The 16,449-nt window shown below is 38.4% G+C and overlaps 1 protein-coding gene across 1 annotated transcript in view; it reads right to left on the bottom strand.

The window, feature by feature from the left end:
- Window positions 1–2,826: 2,826 nt before the first annotated feature.
- Window positions 2,827–16,449, bottom strand: part of PALMD (palmdelphin) — a 47,349-nt gene continuing 33,726 nt past the window's right edge. The window contains exons 4-8 of the mRNA XM_063624353.1: window positions 10,489–10,603; window positions 10,317–10,350; window positions 10,091–10,204; window positions 7,404–8,498; window positions 2,827–3,188 (exon numbers count right to left, since the gene is read on the bottom strand). Coding sequence (XP_063480423.1) covers window positions 3,145–3,188; window positions 7,404–8,498; window positions 10,091–10,204; window positions 10,317–10,350; window positions 10,489–10,603 — 1,402 coding nt within the window. The 3' untranslated portion in view covers window positions 2,827–3,144. The remainder of the gene's footprint in view (window positions 3,189–7,403; window positions 8,499–10,090; window positions 10,205–10,316; window positions 10,351–10,488; window positions 10,604–16,449) is intronic.

The raw sequence follows: 16,449 nt of genomic DNA, 5'->3' as shown, positions 1-16,449 counted from the left end.
ATAGAGCTGGACCAACTGAATGTCTCTGGGAAAAAAATACCCTGAAGTTTTATTTCACTTACCCTTCCCCAAACTTTTCCTTTACTTACTTCTGTTCCACTTAACTTGAAATGCCCCATTGACCTAAAATGAGCACTAAACATACAAAACATCAAGATATGAAACGATGAGGGTGTATGGTGTCTACCTTCATGTGTGACACCTCAGCCAGACTTGATGATGGGCAGGACACCTGGTTCTTTTAATTCACTGACAAATTGAGTCCTCAAATGACTGTGTTAGACATATGACATGTACCTCATTTTACAGATAAGGATACAGGCTCAGGTAAGTTGTTTGTTGCCCAGGGTTATACAGCTAGTGTGGCAGACACTGTTGGTGCCTGTGTCATTTCCCCATGGTCCATTTTTGCAACACCGTAACTGCAGTGGACAGTTCCGAGTGAGCTCAGACTTACTATCCTTCTAGAGGCATGTTCTGTGCTTCTTTCTTCTTTTCACTCTGGGCACTAAGGGAACCTGTATGACTCTCATGCAAGTGCAATCCAGAAGTGTGGGGGAATTTATGCTCCCTCATTCAGTGAGGGACCTGAGCTGGTGGATAAATGCCCTAAAGTCCTTTCCTTCAGACAGACAATGTTAGCTGCTTTCTGTACACTCTTTTTGAGATTATAGTAAAATTCAGTCTCTGGTGCCTAAAGCATTGGCTTCTATTACATACCATTATATTTACCATTCTTTCCTGTGCTTTTCTTCCTGCTCATGGGATTGCTTCTCAAACTACTGTACCCAAGTCCTAATTTCAGGCTGTACTTCTTGTTGGAACCAAGAGTGGCTCTACACAGCAGATGCTCTGAATGGGACTCTGGAACTGGACTGTCCACTCACTGGTCAGAGGGCAATGAGGACTGTGTGATAAGTTAATGGTAACAACCTTTGGCTGTCTGTACTATTATAGTTACTAAGAAGCTGAGACTGGGGAATCTCGTAATGCCAGAAAGTAAGGAAAAAACAAAGCAAAATCACTTATATGGATAAGTCAAAGGGGCACAGGAGCCAAATGAATGAGCTTTCAATAGCCAAACCTGGACCAATATGAGCAGCAAATTGTGTTTGATTATAACTCATGGTTTGTACTCAGGTACAAAATACCTGCTAAGTAGGTCTCGATTGCTGGAAAGGCTGTAGTTACATAGCAGAAGGTGAACAGAAGGCAGTATCTTGTCTCTGTACTATTATAGTTACTAAGACTCTTCCTTATACTGGATTGAGATGAGGTACAGGTGAAAAGGGAAGAGGTAGGTTATAAAGTAGCTCTGCACTTGACTAATATGGGGCAAAATATTGTCATGTACTGACATGTGCTGTGAAGTTGGCTGCTTTTTGATAACTGCCTTAGAAGCTTTGAAGAAAAAGAATTAGGCTCAGACCAGCCAACTATTTCGGGGCATTCCAGAAAGCCAGGCAGGCATCATGGCAATGTTTAAAGAGAACTATGTCTGCTGTAGACAGAAGGCAAACTGTGTGAAAATAAAACCCATGCTTCGATCCTAAGGGTGGCAGGGCAACAAAGGAATGTGCAGGTTTGAGAGGTCACTTATGCTAAACTTAGAGCCATGAAAGGGAAGGAATCCCTGGACCTGGAATAGGGGTATTTGTTGAAAGTAATTTACTTCAAAAATTTCAACCTCCAGGTTCCCCAGAACACTTCAGGCCACCAGAAGTAGTTCTCTCCCGCTAGAGAACAGCTGCCCCTGGCAAAACTACTCAGCCAGAAAGCAGGCTTTGCAGGTTAATGCATGTCCTCCTCAGAATCATCTGCTTCTCTGACCTCTCATTACCTTCAGACCAATAATTAAGATAAAGTCTGATCATACATAGTCCCAGCAGGGAAATTCAGTTTCTGTCCTGGGAGGAAACAGACTTTCATTGAAAGACTTGGACGAGCTGGATAATATATACTGGCATGATTCAGGGGAAGGTGTGTAGGCGTGGATCTCAAGGGGGTTGGAAGGAGGGACGTAAAATAAGGCAGGGTAGGAAAGAATTTATTGTCATGGGAGTACTCCGCTTCAAATTAGGATTGAATATCTTGGCAAGAATACTTAGAAGTAATATGCTGTAAACATTCTTATTAGTTTTAATATTAAGATTCTAACTCAAGCTTGCCCAACCTGCCGCCCGCGGGCCGCATGTGGCCCAGGATGGCTTCGAATGCATCCCAACACAAATTCATAAACTTTATTAAAACAGTATGAGATTTATTTTGCATTTTTCTTAGATCATCAGCTATTGTTAGTGTTAGTATATTTTATGTGTGGCCCAGACAATTCTTCTTCCAATGTGGCTCAGGGAGGCCAAAAGATTGGCCACTCCTGTCTAACTTGTTCACAGGAATCAGTGAAATATTAGACCAGATCTGTGCTCTTTGAGGGTATAGGACATCCTTTATCCAACACCCTGAGGTCATAATCAGTCATTGCGCCACAGGGTTCACATTGAACTGCGTGAAAGAAAGGATGATAATTTAAGAAGAATGAACGTGCCAGTTATCATCTGTGCACTGGCCGGACAATCCAAACTCAGTCCCCAAATCTCAGGATCATTACGGGATGCACCTTCTGAATATATGCAAGGGTTTGAAGTCTCTACCAAACCAACTGAAGTGATACTTAGCAGGAGGATGTACTTTTATTAAGGCATTCTTAATTCAGGATGACATATTTATTTGTCAGAGGTGAATATTTCTGTGATGAAGTGCAATGCTTTCCTATGATCTTTCAATCTTTGTATCATCAAAATTACAATGCCAGTTAATATACTATACTCAGAATATTTTAAATAACTTTATTCTTAAATTTAACAGGCTCTTATTAGAAATGCTTTGGTATCAATAGAATAAAAAATGCTGGTTTTCCCCCACTGAATCATGTCAAGTAACTGGAAAAGTTACACATTTGTTTTCTCCAGCTTTTTGGGAATTTTTCACAAATAATAACTACTAGTTATTCACATGGCTTAATATGGTACACTGTAATGATAATTTTTTGGACTTCAGAAAAAATAAACAAAATATCCAGAAGAGAAATTTGCAAATTCTTCTTCATTTCTTCTCCAAAGGATGTTTATGTAGGTGGTACAACTCTTAGATCACCTTTTTTCCCAGCTTTGCCATTCTCATCCTTAAAGCTGCAAATTAAAGAAAAAAAAAAAACAGAGTTATAAAAAAAATCCTCAATTTTTACTCTAAATGGCCATTCATAGAATGCAGGAAAGTTTAGAACATACCTCAGATGGTTTTATCCAACAATGTGAGCATTGATTTAGTAGCACAAAAAGATAGTAGAAATAATAAGCTATGGTTAACTTAGGGCAGAAGCAGGTTCAGAACTAGAAGGAACCTATTTCTATAAAGATTAGAAAAATTAGTAAAGCAAACAGTACAAGTGGAACAAATACAGGATTAGTGCACAGTTTCCCTATTAGCCATACATACAGATTCCTATAGGTTGATGACTGTGTTTTACGTACATTTCTGAGCTATGTACTGCCAAAATAAAATGGTGTTTACACTTAAACTCTATTTCATGATCGTGTTTGCTTTCAGCTCATTTAACTTCCTTTCCCAAAGGAGCTCTGGCCTTTGGATATACAATAACAAAAACAAATTTCTTTATGAATGAAACAACAGGAACAAGTTATTAAAAGTTGGAGTGATTATAAAATGTCTTTGTCAAGATATAAGTATGTTTTAAAATGGCAAATATATATCTTTTTGGATATATTCTTCTGCTAATAATATATTGAATATAGAAAGCATTTTTTAAAATGTAGATTTAGAATGTATAACACGTTTCTGGTATTCTGGATGAGTATTCTGGTATTCTATTCTTATTATTTAGGATTTCAGTGAAGAGCTGCCTTAGTCATGTTCCAAAAGTTGAGAGATGCTTTCAAGGCACTGATCTAAAGATTATGTTAATAATCTGATATTACATTCACATGTAATATGGCCCAAGAACAAGCTATGTAACTGATTGCACAATTTTGTCTAACGGAAAGTAAAATGGAAGACACTTTTTCTCATTTCTATGCCATATATTGGTTACCTTTTGACAATGGAAATGACCCCATACCTAAGAAACCTTTTTGCACAAATATGAGAAGGGATGGGATCTAATTCTGTAACAAGACCATGAATATTTTAATTGTCACTCCACTTACATGAAATATTTTAATTTCAATGAAGCTAAAGAGCATTATTTCCCTTGAAACTTTAAGAGGGATGATCATTTCTAGTGGCAGGGCCAAGAGTATTCCCTAGAATTTAGGACGAGCTGAGAGAATGTGCTCTGTAGCAGGCAGGTCTCGATTGCTGGGAGAGGCTGTAGTTACATAGCAGAAGGTGAACAGAAGGCAGAAGGCAAGGCTTTATGAAGTTTATACTGTTGGATTTTATGGACCTCAATCTTGCCCCTACCAACAAAACAGAGTAGGAGTGAGGGGTTTTTTAAGAGTCTCTTTTAAGTCACGGGCAAATTGCTTTTTCTTACAGTCACTCCTCACCGTAAGATTCCATAAATCAGGCACATTCTGTGTGCTGTGGACATTCAGAGAAGTTTGCTAGAGTCTGCTTTCCTTTCTTTCCTTTTTTCAAGCCTATGGCAAGTAGATAGTGAGAGTTCCAGTAAATGCATGGGGCCAGAGCATGTTGGCAATAGAAGGCTTGGTTTAGCAGCTAAAAACCCTGGGCCATCAGCTCTCTTTTTTACTTCTATTTTCTGCTCCTCTGATCCCTGCCTCTTCTTCCCATAGCATTTTAGATGCATGGTTTCAGCTGGCTGAACTTGATAGAGGTCTCCTTACTCTCATTATCCCTTGGACTCTAATGGCTGTTGCAGATTGGCAATCAGCACCAGTAGCATGTGAACTCCCAGAGCTGAGGTCCCCACCACTTCATCCTGGAATGCCACTGACATCTCTAAGAGGACAGAATAGAGCTGGAAGTACAAGAATAGGTTGGTGAGGACTACCAAAGAAAGCCAACTACTACCCCCTGATTGGTAGGGGTAGCAGTGAGCTCCCACGCAAAGCTGCCTGGGGCCATGCAATGGTGGAAGTGTCTGGCATTGAGCTTTATCCTATGAACGTGTTATATTTACATTAAGCAGATGGACATAATGTTGCCTGAATTTTTCTGTCATGTCTTACTCTGTTCAAAATTTTGACTAAAAAAATCTTGTCTTTTGAATCTCCAGGGTCCACCTTTTTCCATTTCTTTCTTCTTCATGCTGTTTTCCAAATTAAAATTGCTCTTAGATAAGGCGTTGATAACCATATTTATACCAAGGGAAAAGAGACTAACAATTCTTAACTATTATGCCTACCAGGACTATTTATATTAAATAGGGGATTTATACCATAAATAAAGGAATTGACCTAAATGGTGAATTTTCAAGCATCATAAGCATTTTTTGGGGAGTTATGGGGAGAAGCTCAACCCACTTGGTGTTTGTGAAATGGAAGTACATAGGCGGTTATGTATTCTTTGTATATGGATGGCATGTGAGGGCATATGACACTGTGACTTACTTATTTTTAAAACCTACTTAAAAAATACACTCAGCTCTGTAGTCTGTAGGCTGAACTGGAAAACAGCAATGTAAAACAATATCATGGTGGAAGGCAAGGAATTTGGAGTATTCTGTTTATAAGATACTTTGATTGATAATACAGAACTCTGTATTGTTACTTTGTCTGGAATAGGTTTTCCTGTTTTCATTATTTTAGTTCAGGGGCATGATCAGTGTTGTCTGGAAATGTTAGTCACTTCCTGTCATTTTCCATGGGGTAAATGTGTTGACAAGGTTAGAGGAGAAGAAATAAGGGTGTTCAGGGGGAGCTGGCTAATATCCAAGTTCAGAAAAGGGAGGTTTTATAGTGGATAATGTCACTGCTATTGACCATATCTAAGTCTTTTATGCTATTGACCAGATCTAAGTCTTTTATGCTATTGACCGTATGTAAGTCTTTTGTGCTATTGACCATATCTAAGACATTTCTAAGTCTTCCGTGTTTTTTTGTTTTTAAAATGAGTTTAAGATGGCAAAGTTTGATCAGTGAACAAAGCTCTTTCTTAAGATGGAAAGAAACTTAGTATCTGCAACTTTCTATTGTGGGACATATCACTCAACTCTGATTGAGGAAGTTATATACATGTATACTTTCCAAAAGCTTAGAAATTCTTCAGGTAATTAAATTTGTCATTGGGATACCTACTTTAACTACTTAAAATAATGGGAGAAGGTTCATTTTACTGTATTATTAGCTACCTAATATTGGGCTTATGGGTTGTAGAGGAAGAAACGTTATTGAATTGTGTAGGTAATTGTGCAGGTATTACCACACTTTCATAGAATTATCAAGTTTGACTTGTGAAGTTAGCCAGTACTTAATATTTATTGCTTTTTAATGAGAATCCTTCCATTAGAGACATTTGAAATTACTATCAGCAAACATACAGAAATTGTATGTCAGGGTAATTTGATTTACAGCTTTAGCCAAGGTAAGTACAGCTATTATAACTGATTTTGTCAGGTTCTTATTTATTCTTTATAAATGATAACTAGAATATAATATTTAAGTGATAACAAGGAATCTAAATTGAGAAGCTATCACTTTTGTAGAAAAAAAGTGTTAAAGTTATTTTCCACTCAATGCTAAAATAGCTGGTTAGCTATAAAGCTATAAAAATTTTACAAAGAATGAGAAATGCAAATATGTAGAAAATAGAAAAGATAAATATGCTAAGTTGGGGAACACTATGCAAAGTTAAAGCTTATAGAAAACATAAAATAAACTAATATTCTATTTTAAAATGTAGAAAAATTAGGAAAATAAAATTAATGAAACTATAGACATATAGAGAAATAAGATACAGCAAGGTAATAAAATACTCTGAAAATAAAATTTGTTTCTTGTACTTTCTTGCAAAATTAAGGCAATTTGTTAACTTATATAAGAAGTTTAAATCACAGTGGGGCACAAATTAAGTAGTCATCAGATTCTAGTGGAAAAAGATATGTTATTGATGATCCAACATATTAGTGACCCAAATACACTCACAAGCAGCACCATACCATGATAGAAGATGAAATTCAAGTTATTAAAGTTTCTCAATACAATATCAAATAAGGCAATGATTTATTTTTACTTTCTTTATCTTTTGAAGTGACTGAATCACTTTCCTGTGGTGATAATAATCCCTATCAGCATTAATAAAAAAATCTCAGTGCGTATTAGTTTATGAGGTGGTCAGAGAAGCCTGAAGGCAAGACTGCATTAGCACAAGAGAAGCTGGTCACATGACTGAACAGCAGTGGCATGCCTTGTCATTTTTATTACCTGTTAAGGATGGATCCTCAGTCCCATCTCCAGTTGTCTGAACATCAAATGGGGAATGGTGGACAGGCCTGCCTAAGCTTTCTTCTTGCTCTTTCAGAGATATGGAATTTTTGTGGGGAGATTTATGATTTGTGTTCTCATGAGGACTAGCTTCTGATCTTTTTCTAGGAAGTGGTGTTGGTCTGGCTGGCTGGTACACCTGACTATGGGGAGCTATGGGGTGGTAGGACGGTTTCTCCGCTTCTCCTTCATCCTCCTCCTCCTCATCATCAATCACAACCAGCTCAGCGTGGATGATCCCATCATATCCTGTCAGAAACTTATCTTCTTCACTGTCTTCTGCATGCTGATACCCCATGAAAATCATCGTCACCGGTTCTGTATCATTTATGTCAGGAGGCAGGGAATGAACGATATTATATCTGACATCTTCCTCGTCCTCCTGACAAGTGGGTGAAGAATTCTGGTGTTCCGATTTCCCAAATACTGTCTCTCTGGGGCTCAGCCTTGGCTTTGGAGAGGGTGCATCTTTGTCCTGCATGATATTCGATTCTTCCCAAGGAGTCATTAGCCTCTTTTGCGGGGTGTGAAGCGTCTCTTCTGCTTGTTGAATCACTGATCGGGGATGAGGCACTGGACGAATGGGACTGATGTGATTGAAGTTGTTTCCCCTTTCCTCTGAAAGACCATTGTCCATATTGTGTATGGATTCGTTTACATCAATACCCAGTCCATTAGTTTTGATCTTTATCCTTTCTTGAAAGTTTGGTCCAGGGGTCACCGTTTCTCTCTGTGGGGTTGTAGGCCTGTAAAAGGGATTGGCATATACAGGCTCATGATACTCTGTTGGGGATTTAGAGTTTCTCTCTGAGGCTTGTCTTAGAAGTTCCTCTACTTCAACTGGTGCCAGGCCGTCGGTGCCATTGTATGCTGCACTGTGATTAGAACTTACTGCATATACTGACTTTTGCCCATCGTCATAAACTTTTATTCCTGTACCTTTAAAGTCATCTGATGGCAGAGGTATTGAAGACAGAACTGTACTTTCTCCGGTCTTCAAGTCTTTTTCAACTTTAATTTCCATGGCATATAAAGCTGTTAAGAAACAAGTTTGATCTTTGATTTAGTTAACTTTTCTTTTGTAAACTAACCTGCTTTCACAGTGTTTATTTTTATATTAAGTATACCCTTCATGTTCTTTTATGTGAGATGTTGTCTATTTTTTAAATTTCTGATTTTACTCATTAATGATATAATGACCAACTGGAATAACATGGGTTTTTATGTAATGGTGTATGGAATTATTACTGAAAAACGGGAAGGGTTGAAGAAGAGAAGTTGATTAGAGAAGATAAGCTGATGGTTCCAAATGGGAAATAATTTCAATGGGGAACCAAAAGATATCCTCTTTCCTATTAATAAATTCAGCAAGATGGTTATACTTTCTTTTGCATTTCTCAATGGGCAGAATCAATCTCTTCTTTAGTCAAGAAGAATATGTTGCACTGTGCCTCACATTGGGCAAAGTGCCTAGTACAGTATATTTTATGAAGTTACATCCTTGTTGTACAGGCCAGCAGCCTGGTGAAATTATAGAGGTGTGTTCTAAAGTTTTCACAATGGAGAGGCTGTTTAAATGTAGAACTGGGATGGAAACGGGAGGGAGAAGGCTACAGTCACACACTTCTCTTTCTGCGTTATGTTTCTTTTCATTGTCACTCCCGTTTTCAAGTAGAGGAAGGGCTAAAAAATAGAGCAATATCAGCTGCACTGAGACAAATGGACTGGAGAGAACTGGGGAAGCTGAGATTTGCTTCATGACCCAGGTAAGATCCCTATGGTTGGAATTTCAATAGGAAAGGTAAAGAGAATAGAATTCTGTGCAAAATTACAGCTTGCTTTCGTTGTGTCCTCCCACCTTTCTTTCTGAACCCATTTTGTATTTCTTACCTCCTCTATAGCCTGGTGGTTCTTGGCCTTCCTTGATTACCCAAGAAAAACTGCAACACCCCTCATCTACACTCTCCCTGTCCAGCTTCTCTGCTTTATTCTCTGTATTGCACTCCCTACCATGATGTATTTAGTGAATACCTACTATATGCCTAACTGAACCTGGCACATAGTAGCTATTCTCTAAATATTTGTCGAATGAATAAATGACGGCCATCTGCAAATAAAGAGTAGCTTTTCCTTCCACTCTAAAATTCAAAGGTTCCCTCTCTGCTCTAATGCAAACCTTCATTTTTCAAGAAGCTCTGAAGCATCAGATTTATGTAACTCAATCTCCCATGGAAGTAAATAATGCCTAAACTTCCCAAAGGAATATTTTCGTTTTCAAAAAAGATCTTTGTAACCCCCAAAGAAGGTCTATTGGATGAAATAGGAGAAACATTTTCTATAGGAAAAATATTTTTGACCAGTGAATCTGCTTTTAAGAGCTTGTCTCCTTCGGGTCCTTATCTTCCTTCTCCCTGTCTGGTTTGTTAGGGAATAAAATGCATGGAATAAATGCTCTTATTATACCCTCATTATCCTCACCTATGCAGTGACTCACATACCTCACAGAACTTTGTAAAATGAACCATTGCTTAACCTAGAAGAATAATATGTCATAGCAAGTTGTGAATATTTGACACTGTAAAATCTGAAATTAAGAACATGCCCTTCAACACAGATTTCTCATATACCTTTCCTATTTTGTTCATCATCTTCTTTTTCTTCGTTTATTTCCTTCCTTAACCTAGAAGGTATGTAGGACTTTGGAAGGTCAGGGATATTAGCATAGATGTCCTCAATTGACTCTGTAAAATTAATATGAATTCAAAACACATTTAGAATATATTTACAACGGGAACAATTTCAAATTACCAAAAAAACTTAGTTTAACATAAAATAAGTTATTCAAAAACATACCTTCTGCTCTTTCTTCTCTTTCCACTTTCACAGACTGTAAGAAAAAAGAATTCTCCATGATCAATACAGTTTAAAAAATAGAATCTAAATGTGGATATGCTTTGAAAAATTATATAGTATTTGTGGATTCATTCTGAGAGAGAATTACAGTTTTAAATTGGTTAATGCTCACTCTTATAATGTCTTCTGTTGTCCGCTCAATTGACTTTAGTTTCTTTAAAATGGCCTCTTCCTTCGTTGAGATTTGCAGTTCAGCTTTTTCAAGATCTTGGATCTCTTTCTCAAGCCTGACAACAAAAAGGTATACTTTTTATTGCTTAACACAGTACAAATGCAGAGTTCTCAAATATGTCTTCCCCATATATAAACTTTCCTTGGAATATGCATGTAAGTAGCCAGACACTTTCTAAGAACATAATGTCACACTTAGCATCACACCAAGCATGATACTTAATACATGGAAGGTACCTAATGCCCGACTTTGAACAATTTTCAAGTTTTCTTTTTTTTGACAAAGGAATATATTAGGTAAAGCATTTGACCTTTGCTCCATTTTCTTCATTGCAATTACTAATGTTATTTCCAAATAAAAGAGATTTTTAAAATACAGAGACATAAGTTTAAAGTTGTACCGAAGGAATGGTACATTTGTAGTTATTATGTAGTTCATCAGTTTTTCATATCCAAGTCATCATATAAATTATTTGAAGAAAACATTATAATTATTAAACTGATTTAATAATCATAGTCATTTAATACTTAAAATTCTTGCATATTCTACCATTGAAAATGACACTTTGATTTAATTTCAGTTTCCTAAAAGTTGGGCCGTATTATAGTGAGTAGGGTGAAGAGATGCAGAAATGGACCAAATCTAGTACAGTAGCTTCAACTGCTGCTGTTTATAGAGGCTACATTTTCTGGGGGTGGGGGGAGGGCACACATGGCCTGACACAGCATAAGGAACTTACAGCAACAAAGAGACAGACATTTGAAACTAGACTGTTGCAAGCATTCTGAGCTGGTATCTTGGCCAGCATACAGCTGCGTGTCAGATTCAAATGAACTCCAGGGGGCAGCGTCGTGACCTCTCCTCTATAAAAACATACAGACACTGGCAATCACGCAGAAGGCTGGCCCTTGGCAGCCACGTAACACACATGGTTTCTCAGCCAAATACACTAAAGCTCTAAAGTCAGCTGCCTCAGAGGATGGCTGATTAGATTCAGCAGCTGGTCCAGGAGGTGACAGCTGTGGATATTCGTGTCAGCTAAGAGAATTGTCAGTTTTCTTGGCTTCCTTCTTGAAGATGGTCATGGGCCTGGCAGCTCAAAAATGCTGCACTATTGTCACACCAATAAAAGCCCAAGATGTGGTCAGCTTGACAGCTCTCTTGCTCATTGCTTCAGTTTCAAAGTTCTTACTTTGCTGCTGCCTCTGGCCATTGGTAGATTGCTGTTTATAACTGAGGAGGTTTTCTTGCATGCCGCAGACCTCTAAGTGAAATGGAGTAGCCGCTGGTTTCTTAGAAGTGACTGAACTGTGACTGCCATTGTATTAAAATTCCTCCACATCCATGGCAGCACTTCTACCCTTCAGCAGAGCTGTGGGGATATATGTTGGTCCAGTTTGGTAAAGGGGAAAGCTGCACTAAAAGTGATAAATCTGGATTCAATTCTGTCTCTGCTACTCACTTCTTGTGAAAGCCGGTTCCCTTAATCTCTCTGAAACTCTGTTTTGTAATGTGTGTAATGAGCATAATTACAGATTACGGTCATTACCGTATACAGATATTTAGTGACACTAAGAGGTGATGTATATGAAAGTACATTGAATATGGTCGATATCAGATGTAAATATGTTATGATATAATTTTTAAAAGTTTTCTGCAACATACTGTATGTCTGTCTTTTTTCATCCCCTGTCCCACAGGGTGCTTACCTAATTTGCCTGTTAGAGACAGTCTACAAAGGAAGGCCTTTTGGTAGAAAACAAGAGGGTTCAAATCACTGCTGCAAGCAGCTCTTGGACATCAGGACCTAGCTGTGGAATCAGGTGGACCTGGGTTTGAAACCTGGTTCATCTGCCAGCTTCCTGTGTGACCTTAGACAAGTCACCTGACCTCACTAAGACTCAGTGTTGGGCTGAGAGAAGTGGCACATGCCTATAATCCAGCACTTTGGGAAGCTGAGGCAGGAAGATTGCTTGAGCCCAGGAGTTAGAGATGAGCCTGGACAACATAGTGAGACCTCAGTCTCTACAAATATTAAAAAAAAAAAATAGCTGAGCATACACCTGTGGTCTCAGCTACATGGGAGGCTGAGGTGGGAGGATTGTTTGAGCCCGAGTGGTCGAGCTTGCAGTAAGCCACGGTCACACCATTGCACTCCAGCCTGGGCAACAGAGTGAGACCTGGTCTCAAAAACAAGCAAACAAACAAACTCATTGTCTTCATTCATTCCTTTAAAAATATTTACTTAGCATCTACTTTGAACCAGGCACTCTTCTATGTGCTGGGGATCTTACAATAACCAAAACAAAGTCCCTGAGCTCAAGGAGTTTATATTCTAGTGGGAGACAATACAGGGGTTGGCAACCTTTTTCTATAAGGGGCCAGAGGCTAAATATTTTAGGTTTTGCAGTCCACATATGCTTTCTGTTGCTTATTCATCTTTTTTCCCCTTTTTCTTTTACAGCCTTTTAATAATATAAAAACCATTTTTAGCTTGTGTCTGTACAAAATCAGGCCAGGGCTAGATTTGGTCCTGGGCCATAGTTTGTCAATCCCTGCATTAATAAATGTGTAATACAAATATGTATATATTGCAGATGTATATGCATACATATATATATATATATATATACACAAACACATTTATTTATGAAGAAAAAATATTTTTGATGAGAAAAGCAGGACAGGGGCTGTAAACAGCAGGATAAAGAATATAGAGAAAGCCTGAGGAGGGGGCACTATTTCACATAGTGTGGTGAGGGAAGTTTCTCTGATAAAGTGTCATTTGAGCAGAGACATGAAGAAGTGAGAGCCAGAAACATGAGGGTTTCAAAGGGAGTGCGCTCCAGAGAGATGGAAGAGTAACTATAGAGCGCGAAGGAAGAGCCAAGAGAGTAGAAAGGTGAAATGAAGTCAGAGAGGAGGCAGATGGCCAGATAGGCAGGGCCTCGTGCATGGAGAAGCTTTGGGGAAGCCACTGGAATTTTGAACAGAGAGGAAACATGCTATGACTTGAAATGTAAACAGTTACACTGGCTGCTGTGTGGAAAATAGACTGGATGGGGCAAACATGGAGGTCAGTTGTGCTAAAAATCTAGATGAAGATGGCGTAATCCAGGTTGGTTGCCAGTAGAAGGGTGAGAAGTGCTTGGATTCTAGAAATATTTGAGAGAAAGAGCTGCCAGAATTTGTTGATGATTACATGCAGGGGATAAGAGAAAGGGAGATGTCAAGGTGATTCCACTGTTTTGTGACCTGAATGATTGGAAACATGCAAATGCAATTGGCTGAACAGAAAACTGGGAGACAGAAGAAAGGGGATTTGTGGGGGATGTGTTAAATTTGAGACAATCAAGTGTGATGTGGAGAAGACAGTTGGATATACAAGACTGGAGCTCAGAGAAGTCTGGGTTTGAAGATATACGTTTGAGAGTTGGTATTTATCACCACAGGAGTGGATAAGTTTTCCTAGAACGTGAAGGAGATAAGAATTCCAAGGTCTGAATCTGGAGCAATTCAACACTTAGAGATCTGGTCAATGTTAACAACTTCATAGCGTTTTCATTTCTTTCTTTCTTTCTTTTTGGAGACAGAGTCTTGCTCTGTCGGCCAGGCTGAAGTGTAGTGGTACAATCTCGGCTCACTGCAACCTCTGCCTCCCAGGTTCAAGAGATTCTCCTGACTCAGCCTCCTGAGTAGCTGGGACTACATGAGTGCACCACAACGCCCGGCTAATTTTTGTATTTTTAGTAGAGATGGGCTTTCACCACGTTGGCCAGGCTGGTCTCAAACTCCTGACCTCAAGTGATCTGCTTGCCTCGGCCTCTCAAAGTGCTGGGATTACAGGCATGAGCCCGACGACTTCAGCTAGTTTCTTCCTGTCTCTGCCCCTTTCTTTTACTGGGGCATAGAGACAAAGCTCTTGGTCTGCTTGGCCAATGACATCTTAGGGAATTTTGAAATGCACTGGTGTTTGTTGTTGTTTCTCTCTGAAGATAAAGCCATGGGTAATGTAATGCCATATGATTCATCCCAAGAATCTCTTTAGACTAATATGGTAAGACTATGAGGTTGAAAGCCTGCAAACCTCATCAGCGTATCTGTTAATGAATATTTTTGAAGGTTTTCAAGTCACTGGATGAAAGTTGCATTAATAAGTTGCTGTGGTCTCACAATACATCATGACATGTTTGTGAAAACTAAACATAAACAAACACCTCCCTCCCATTCTTTATCCCTTAGTCACAGCCAACTCTGAGTTGAAAGGGATAACTAGGAAACATCTTGGTACTAATTACTTAGAATCACAAACCTCTAACAGGAGATGCCTACTGACGTAGAACATTTCCTAAAATTTCCACTTCAATGCAGAACTTGACTTCTTATTTTTGTATGTTGATTTGATACTTCAAATATTTATGGACAATATAAATATCAGATGAATGTTAGAGATTTGTTGCTCTAGAAAAGCTTTCTAAAAGATCAGAATGCTAATGGAAATGATGAGAGACTTAGAAAGCATAACTGAGAATAAGGAACTGGATGCTCCCAGAACCCCCCCAACCCCCTCCACTTGGTCAGAAGTCAGCAGTAGCCCAGCAGTGGAGAAGAGGAGGTTTGACAACCTCTACACCAGATAATGCACTGAGTTTTCGAGGACTGACTGTCCTTAAGCAGCATAAAACAAAAATTGCAACCAGTAGGCAGGGCAATTTTTGTGTATCTAGTACAGTGGTTCGTAACCAGAGGCAATTTTGCTCCCTGGGGATATTTGGCAAAGTCTGGAGACATTTTTGCTTCTCATAACTTGGCAGGGGTGAGGGGTGCTGCTGACATCTAGTGGGTAGAGGCCAGGCATGGTGCTAAATGTCCTGTCATGCACAGAACAGTTTCCTCACAACAAAGAATGATTTAGCCCAAAGTGTCAATAGTGCTGGGGTTGAGGAATCCTGGATACCTAAAAGAATGCCTGGTATAGTGTAAGTTCTTGATACGTACTTTATAAGGAATTTGTTTATATCCATTTCTTTTATATTTTTATATTTTCCTCATTATTCCTTCCCATTCCAAGATACATATACGTTTGTGTATCTGTTGTTTTTCCTTGTTCAATGACCATTCATAGTTAAGAGAATATTCAGCCCTGATTTAAAGCTTAAACAATGCAAGACTTAAATTAGGGACTCATTCCTAATCCCTTCCCAAAGGTAGTTTTGGGGAAGAGAAAAAATTTGGCAAGTATAAATGAAGTATTGGGGAAATGTATAGGATGGAATTTGTAATCAGATGTTTACTTACAAAGTCTGAACTCTTAACTCCTCTCCAATTAGTCACTATAGGAAAAAAATATATATCCCTTAGGGTTATTTTGCTGTACTGGGGACTTTTCTGCTCGGTGGGTTAGTCCATCTAACAAGGATTAAAGTCCGGGCTTTATATATATATAAAGCCCAGACTTTATTTATATATATATATATTTATATATATACACACATATATATTTATATATACATATATATATATATAGTCTATTTGCTGAGGAAAAAGAGGGTTATTTTCAAGAGCTCCCTGGGTAAAAGCAGGTAGCTTTCATTTCATGAACTGTTGCAGTAATAACCTCCCTTAATCATCACGAGATAATGTCTCCAATCCAATTCCAACATGCAATTTTTTGTCCTGGAAAAAAAGACAGCACATAAATGCTGGATGCATCAGGAAGAGGTTATTTCAGAAGGCTATATATATATATATATATATATATATATATATATACACACACATATACACATACACGTATGCATGTACATATATATATATGTATGTGTGTTTATGTGTGGGTGTATATACATATATATGTAAAATTAAAATTTTTTCAAATGGAGAGCTTTTGGGGAGGTTACT

This window comes from Symphalangus syndactylus, chromosome 12, assembly GCF_028878055.3.
Source record: "Symphalangus syndactylus isolate Jambi chromosome 12, NHGRI_mSymSyn1-v2.1_pri, whole genome shotgun sequence".
In the NCBI taxonomy this organism is placed as follows: Eukaryota; Metazoa; Chordata; class Mammalia; order Primates; family Hylobatidae; genus Symphalangus; species Symphalangus syndactylus.
Note: the sequence above shows the minus strand (reverse complement) of the source record. Positions and strands in the feature narration are given on the sequence as shown.